The sequence below is a fragment of the Ctenopharyngodon idella genome, chromosome 16, assembly GCF_019924925.1.
Source record: "Ctenopharyngodon idella isolate HZGC_01 chromosome 16, HZGC01, whole genome shotgun sequence".
Lineage (NCBI taxonomy): Eukaryota > Metazoa > Chordata > Actinopteri > Cypriniformes > Xenocyprididae > Ctenopharyngodon > Ctenopharyngodon idella.
The window spans coordinates 29,636,887-29,645,635 of record NC_067235.1 but is presented as its reverse complement, the minus strand read 5'-3'; the positions used below and the strand labels follow the sequence as shown (position 1 = coordinate 29,645,635).

The 8,749-nt window shown below is 35.8% G+C and overlaps 1 protein-coding gene across 6 annotated transcripts in view; it reads left to right on the top strand.

Moving 5' to 3' along the window:
- Positions 1-439: 439 nt before the first annotated feature.
- Positions 440-8,749, top strand: part of rgl2 (ral guanine nucleotide dissociation stimulator-like 2) — a 32,911-nt gene continuing 24,601 nt past the window's right edge. The window contains exons 1-2 of one of the 6 annotated variants that reach the window (XM_051864616.1): positions 440-939; positions 1,542-1,710. In XM_051864616.1, the coding sequence (XP_051720576.1) occupies positions 893-939; positions 1,542-1,710 (216 nt within the window). In that variant the 5' untranslated portion in view covers positions 440-892. Of the gene's footprint in view, positions 940-1,541; positions 1,711-4,737; positions 5,053-8,749 lie in introns of those variants that run through there. The other 5 variants (XM_051864615.1, XM_051864617.1, XM_051864618.1 and 2 more) reach the window with 5 other exon arrangements.

The window sequence follows — 8,749 nt, the reverse complement described above, 5'->3', positions numbered from 1 at the left end:
ACATAAAATTAAGTAATAAAAAATACAAATGATAATTAAAAAATAAAATTATTTATTTCAGATGAATGAGAAATAGAAAATAAAGTGGCTGGAGCAGCAGCAAAAAAGAAATAATTAAATAAATAAAATAAAGTAACAAATGATATTTTATATATATATATATATATATATATATATATATATATATATATAAAATTAAATATTTTTTATTCAAATAGAATAGTACTTGAGAGAAAAAAATGGATAAAGTAGCAGTGCAACATAAAATGAAATTGCAAAAAATAAATGATATTTGAAAAATAAAACGATTTATTTCAGATGAATGAGGGATATAAAGTGACTGGAGTAAAGCAGAAAAATAATAAAAAATAATAATAATAAAATTGTAATTGCAAAATAATAATAGTAATAATTTTATTTTTTAAAATAACATTTATTTCAGATTAATGAGGGAAATAAAGTTGTTTAGAGTAGCAGCAACATAAAATAAAATTAAATATTTGGTTGTTACTTGTTCTGTCGCGACGCGTCCGGTGTGCAGACACTGCGTTATTGCCAGCGACGCTGCTGGCTGCTCTGAATTTACCGGGTACCGCTCCTCATCAGTGCGTCCAGCCAATGACCACACGCGCTGGAGTAACAGCAGGAACTGCGTCCAACGCGCCGCTCGCGCGTCACCAGAGCAGACCTCACCAACACGCTCAGCTCGCCACCTTCATCGGGCCGATAAGCGTTGACAGGCGAAGCAGGAGGGGAGAGATATGGAGGGACAGAAACTCTGACTTCCGAAGAATCTACACGCAGGGGCGGATGGACGTGATATTAATCTCCTAACAGGTATTTTTGCGCTTCGGTCTGGTTGTGATCGCGCAGAGGTGTTTTGTGCTTACGAATGTTTGTGAGAGGATGTACTGTCCAGTATGAGGTATTCTGCGAACTGTAAGTTCACGTGAGAAAAGTCCTGTGCGAGACGTACTTTGACAATGCTGACATTAAATGACATTATATGAAATGTTGTTCTTAGGTACTTCCCTGTTAGATTCAGTAAACAGAAAATAACGCAGTTAAGCTGAGTGCTTTACGCATGGTTGGGGTCAGATGAAAGAAAGCTTTATTTTCCTGTTAGGTTTGACCTAATTTAGTCTTGTTTTGCACACTAATACATGTTTATCCCTGACTAGTGAATGGATGCATTCAGAAGAGCAGTTACTCATTTAAAAATGTGTCATGTTTGTGAACTTGCACTTGTTTAAAAGATTTTAAAGATTTTTGTTTATTGCTGTTTGTGACAATTGCACTGAGTTTTGAGCTGCGCTCTTTCCATCCTTCTCTTCCTGAAAGAGATCTCTATCTGCAGGCTAATATAAATACCAGTGAGGGAAAGGAGACAAGGCAAGGGAGGGGCCTGAATTCAAATTTGAAGTTGTCTCTTGGCAAAGGGAAATGTAAATGATGAAAACAAATGATCTACCAGGGCGAATGACTCCCTGTTGAGCTGCTTGTTCCTCTCCAAATGACCTGGGTTTTTGTTTTTGGGCCAGCGGCACCATCATGCTCCCCCGTAGTATGAAAACATCTGGAGTCGAGCTGCCAGGAGTGGGTCCGAGAGAAGTGCCCCTCATTGGATATCGACCCCTACAGCCAGAGGTCGACGGACCTCCAGATCAGCTGTGGAAGGAGAATGAAAACAGGGAGGCAGATCACACACAGGTAAGATAACAGTAATGTCATGATTCACTCCTATCATCATTAATATGTTTTATTAATATAATGAGGGATCTGGAGGAGACACCATTGGTAGGATCTGTAGATCAATATAAAAAATAATGTGTTGGTTCAACAAAAAAAAAAATGCGACAGTTTGCATCAATTTTTTTGAGTTATGACAACTTTGAGTGAATTTACGTTCAACCAACAAGCTACACTGAGTTAGAGGAACTTGATAATTTGTAGCATAAACACAAATTTTTAAGCTGATTACTCAAACAAATTAAGTCGTTGTAACTACAAATCTACAGCTATCACAGCACATGCTAAATGTAACTTATTTAACATGTATATTTAATGAACAAGTAAGATATTACTTATCACTGGCTTATTGCTTATAGAGTGAATAGTGTTTACCTTCATGTATCTACTCTTCAGCATAACAGTAACCACAAAAACTTCAACATTACAGAAACTCTTTTAAATGTCAAACATAACAGCATTAAACACTATAACAGGTCTTTCCCTTCACTAAAACAAATAAATTAACACTTAATTTCAACATTTATTCTCCTTATCCAGTCCTAATTTAAAACATGCTGGGAACTAGAAGTCTACTGCCTAACTTCTAAAGTTATCAACACAATTTAATTAAGTTACTACAACCTTTTTTTTTTTTTTTTAAAAGCCAATTAATGCAGAAATTTGAGTTTAAATTACAGACAATATTAAGTTGATATAGTGCATCAGCATTATTATGCCAGCAGAACTCAACAAAATAATGTTTTAACTTAAAAGGTTTAATTAAAACAATAAATTAGAATTTTTAACTTGAAACCATGTATTTAAGTTGTGGTAACAGGTCCTCTGAATTACTTTTTAGAGTGTGTGAATATGTAAAAATTGACAAAAAGTTGTGCTGTGTCTATAGCCTACAGTCAGAATGTAAAATCAATGCTTAATAAGAGGCAAAATGTGCTTATGAATGAAAAAAAGTCTAAAAAGTTTGGAGTCGGTAATATTTTTGAAGAAATTAATACTTTTATTCAGCAAGGATGTGACAGTTAAAACTTTTATAATGTTAACAAAAAATCTTTTAAGCTTTTTATTCATCAAAGAATCATGTAAAAATGTATTATTACGGTTTCCACAAAAATATTAAAGGTAAGGTAGGCAATGTTTTTCATTTTTTTAAAAACTATCGCTGCATCTGAATCAGGGCCGTAACCACCATAGACATTGAATAAACATTGAATAAACCCCCTCCCCCCCTCTTTCGTGTTTACTTGCGCTTGAACGGACACATACACACAAAATTATGTCAAAATACCTGTCTCGGCAAGTATTCTCTCGGTTATGTTATAAGTCAACAGTTGAGAAAGAAACCGGATGTGTGTCAGTATATTCAGCCCGTGCTTTCCTTCTTAAAATGACAGCAGCCTACTATTCTTGCTGTTGTCTGTGTCATTAATGTTAGTATACCATGTTTGAGAGAAAAGAAGATAGTGAAGAAAGTGATGAGGACAGCTTTTAGAATAAGTGCGTCGCGTAAAGTGTGAGTACCAAGCAACATCTTCAGGTGCTCCCTTGAGAACCAGACCAAAAAAAGTTATGTGCACCCCTGTATATAATATAAAAAGAATATATATATATATATATATATTATATTTTTATTTTCAGAATTGTGAGATATAAACTCTGAATTGCAAGAAATAAACTCAAAATTACCTTTTTTATTCTGTTATTCCGTGGATTCCATAGACTGCTACTGCAGAACTGTTATTTTCTGCCACCAGGTAGGCTCCGCCCACAAAGCACATCATCACTGTTTGCAAAATGCTATATCTTTATCGTTACAGTTATCATCCTTGGTGTGAAGGGGCCTTTAGAGTGCATTTTAAATAACTGGTATTTTTTGCACCCACATTTACACAAAAGGGCCATTTTTGCCACCTTCTAGGGCATTTTTGCATTTTAAAGTTCTGGTTAATTTTTAACCTGGGTTGCAGCACATGAATACTACTAACAACAACATAATTTATACCAAAGTGAGAACAAATATTTCTTGGACCAGGTCTTCCTCATTGGGTTTCCTTGCTTACCCTTATAATGCGTTTCTATGGCTAAGAGAAGGGCACACATTTATCATACAGTACATACGTTTTGTCTTAGTGAATGTGTTGGTGTTTCGTGTTAGATCAGCTTTCACTTGTGGATTAAAAACTTGAAACAGGATATTCAGCTGAGTTGTGACCCTTTCACTTGAAGTGCTGAAGGCCTCGTCCTCTTGAGACATATAATCATAAGGAAACTGAAGCGACAGTTGTTTGGTTCTTAGAAAAGCTGCTTTTGGTTTGACTGAAGGAGACAGTAAAAAGCTGCAAATGTTCATTTGAAGGGGATCTATTACATAACTAACCGTGGTGATATAAAGAGGCCAGGCTGAAAGTTCATAAAATTCAAATACGTTCATCTGTTGCTCTCCGATTGACCTGCTTTGTGTTTGTTTTAACTTGAACTGTTTTGTTTTAGAAGTACTACGGGGTGCTGAGTTTCTTATCAGCCTGAGGCAAAAGCCCTCGTGCACTGCTGATTGTGACCCCACCTGGTATTCTCTCATGCTCTGTTTATATACCGTCAGCTGCTGCAGGCGGGTTTGAGGTTACGTCAAGTAGCTTACATTCATATCAAGTGTTTCCTTAAAATCAAAAGAGCTTTCAAATGAGCCATGACCACTTATTATACTCTTTATTAAAGGGGTCATGAATTGAGAAATCTTGAGAAATTTTCCTTGGTCTTTTGTTATATAAGATGTCATTGTACTTTAAAAATACCCTTCCTCGTTAATCCAAAAACAGCTTTTATTGAAACCAAGCTTAGAAAATGACTCGTTTTGGATTTTGTCGCATTATGTCATAGTGCAATGAAACACCGCCTCTGCAGAAGAAGATAAACGCCTACTTCTGCATAATTGCCTCTTTAACCCCGCCCACTGATTTGCGCATGTCATGTAGTAGTAAATACAAGACAGACACAAACACAGGAATATTCCAGCAACAAAATGATAGAGATGCCTCTGAGGATTACAAGATGTTTTAAAGTGGCAAGTTATGGAAAAACAGAGTCTTTGCATTGCCATCCTTGAGATCCTAACATCAAGAAAGCATGGATGAACTTTATTTTTAAGTTCCGCATCAGTAAGACACTGTTCCTTTCATTTTACTACGGATTAGTTTTTAAACGAGACACAGTTTGACTCTGGCTTTTCAGAGAGACTGAAAATAAAAGATAATGCAGTGCCAACTACATTGGATCCGATAGTAACGTTGCAACACACAAGTGTGAGTAAGTGTTTTTATCATGTGTCACTATTGCTTTGTCTGTTACAGATCGTTTAATATGTACTGAGTATTTATAATGTAGCGCCGCAGTCAAACTGAATAGTTTTGATTTGCTCTTCTTTTCTTTGCTTCTGTATTCATGGAGTTAATGCGATGGAATATCAGATACGGAAGAAAGCACATAGAGAATGCTGCTTTTGTTATTGTTTTGAAGCCATTCACTGTAATCCTGAATAAAAGCTTCAGTGAGCAAGATCTAATATAATATTTAAAACACGACACTGCAAATGACAATGTATAAGTTTTTCATTTTCATCTATGAATAGCCTATAAGAATGACAAATGATGGTACATTCATTCATAATTCCGTTTACACGAAACACCGTAAGTCCTCCTTTGTCAAATATAACTGTGGTAACTCAAAGTTCTTACTTATTTTAATATGCAAAACTGTTGTGTTTGAAAGAGACGGTTAAAACAGGATAGGAAATAGCTTATTACTTCTAAATTAGGATGTTTTTGATGTAAAAATCTTGATAACATTATAAGTGGACCTTAGAGAACATTATAAAATGTAAAAAAACAAAAAAATAAAAAATGCAGTTCATGACCCATTTAATTTAATTAATTTATATATATATATATATATATATATATATATATATATTTATTTATTATATAATAATAAATAAATATAATATACACAGAAAATATATATATATATATATATATATATATATATATATATATATATATAACACAGTCAAACCAAAAATTATCCAGACGCTAGATATAATTTTTATTTTATTTTTTTACTAGGGGGTGCAGGACACTATAGTTCATTTATGTAAGTGAGGATAGCAAAATAAAGTAAACTGTGACATATTGTACCCAAAAATTCATCATACAGTGGACTACCAGTAAAATTGATAAAAATGTGGGGCCAAAAATGATTCAGACACTTTCACCTGACCATGTTTTGCTCAGGTGTTATCTGACAAAATTAAGATTAATTTTTTCTGACACAGTTTAACTCTGAGATCTTGTCATATTTTATTACCATTTTTTTAAACTATAGTGAATAAACTGTAATAATGAATGAAATGTTCAAGGTGTCTGAATACATTTTGGTTTGACTGTATATATAAATTAACCACGTGTTGCTTAAAGCACACACACACATATATATATATATATATATATATATATATATATATATATATATATATATATATATATATAATCTCAAATAAACAAATGCCATGTAGCATTTTTGTAGCGTCAGAGTAGAAAAAAAACCAGTGCTTTTTCGTTCATCTAACCGAATAAACGTATATAATTGTAGTATTGACTTATATTGGGAAGAGCAAAATTGAGCAAGTCAAGAATCTGTCATTGAAAACCCCATATTGATCAACCACTAATCTGAATATTGAGCATGTGTCCGTGTCTATGCCAGTCAAGGCCCTGGTCTTCTTTCTTGTCACAACATCCTGAGTATTGACTAGAAATTGCTACACCAAGGTTAGACTCATTCAACACTTGGGTTCCCCGGTCTAAAAACAGAAGCCCTGCTGGCTCATACAGACAGTTTACTGTAGTAACTTCCCTCCTGTTAAGGTCACATGACCAGCTCACAGCTCTTTGGTAAATAATGCAAAAGTCCACTATGAAACACACTGGCTCTTTTGTAGGGACTTGCTCGGATGACACAAAAGCAAGGCCAGAGAAGACTCAACAGGATGAAACTAGATCCGGCCCTCTCTTGATTCTTTAATGACTGTGGCAGGATGCATATGTGTAGGTCAAAATGTGTTTGCAGTCATCACCGTGCAACTTCCTTGTGTGTGTATCTGGGTGTAACGTAAAAACAGAGAGAGACAGAGAGAGAGAGGGAGGGAGATATGTTGAGGGTGGAGAGCTTGGAAGGCTAGATAATTGTTTAGCTAAAAACAACCATCTGACCCAGTTTGTCTACAGAGCACTTATTATGTCCCCAGAATGGTGCACCGTGGGCCACATGCAGCACCGTGTGTCACGCAGAAACGGCTGCGGGAAAATGCCAGCACTGCATCGACCAAACCTCTCAACAACAGGGCAGGAATGATTGACTGATTTCCATTTAGCTGCATTGTGATTGTCAGTGGCGAGTGCTCTGAGGCGGTCACGGTGTGATTTCGATTAGCAGAGAAAGAGGAAAAGTTGGTCGATGCAGTAATAGATGAGAACACAAGAAGAGGGGAGATAAAAGAGAGAGCGAGACGAGGTATTCATGGAGGAGCCAGAAACAATAGATCTCTGTAAATAGCTCCCCTGTGATGTATTTACGATGTGTTTCAGTGAGAACGCAGCCGGCGGGGACATATAAGGTTTTTAATGTGTGTGAGGTCGTCGTATTAGCAGGGGAGAACAGGGGAGTTTTATTTTTATTTTTTAACATTTTCCTTCATAACTCACAGACTACTCCAACTATACCTGTCATAAGGATGGCCATGATTGCTTTATACTAATTAATATTTATTCTTTTTTTTCACCTTTTATAAGGCATTCTTCAGTTGTTAGGAATAATATGTTTTTAAAGCGAAAATCTTTAAAGGGATCGTTCACCCAAAAATTGGTAATCAAACAGCTGACGGTAGCCATTGACTTCCATAATAGGAAAAAGAAATACTATGGAAGTCAGTGGCTACCGTCAACTGTCTGGTTATCAACATTCTTCAAAATATCTTCTTTTGTGTTCAACAGAAGAAACTTGAGGGTGAGTAAATGATGACAGAATTTTCATTTTTGGGTGAACTATCCCTTTAAGCAGCACCAACGTTGTAATGATTTGAAAACTAAATCCTTTTAACTAAAATGTACTGACTAGCTAATAAGTCAAGTTCAGTCTTTAACTAGATATTTGAATGAAATAATGTTTTAAGCATATTGCAAAGAATCAAAAGTCATATTTATTTCACAAATATAATAATTGACCCTGACCTCTCATTCATGATTAAAGGTACAGTAAGTGATTTCTGAGAAATGCTGTTGAAAGCGGATCGGACCAAGCACCAAAACACACTTGTAGCCAATCAGCAGTAGGGGGCGTGTCCACTCATTAGGGGGGAGGTGCCTGTGCTGCAAAGCGTGTTTGTGAATTTGGGGGTGGAGCTATCAAGATAGGGGTGTGAACCTTTCGGGTAGGGGCGTGTTTGTTTTGGTGAATTCAAATATCAACAGAGTTTCTCAGAAATTGCTTACTGCACCTTTAAAACCTGTATTTATATATTAATCCACATCATATTCTGACTAAGGCTGCGTTCACACTGCAAGTTTTTGGGATTGGCAGACGCATTTCATTACAGGTGTGAGTCTCAAAAAGTCCCGTTCAAACAGCAACTTACAGTAGAGTCTCGAATACTGTCTGTATGAACGTGCAACAGGAGTCAAGCCCATATTCTCTAGCGACAGTGACCGAAGTAATATTCAAGATGGTGATGTCCATAAAACTGAAAAGTCTTATCACTTTTATACAAGAAGAGTCCAATCGAGCTGCGAGTTCATCCGTCAAATCTTCATTAAATGACAGCAGCTTTTATATCTGGATGGAGAGCGGAGCATTTCAGTCAAAATAAGCTTGCGCAATTTATGAACATCGCCAGAGACGATGGAAAAACACATGGAGAGCATCAGCTTTCATTTCTGATCTGATAACCGTA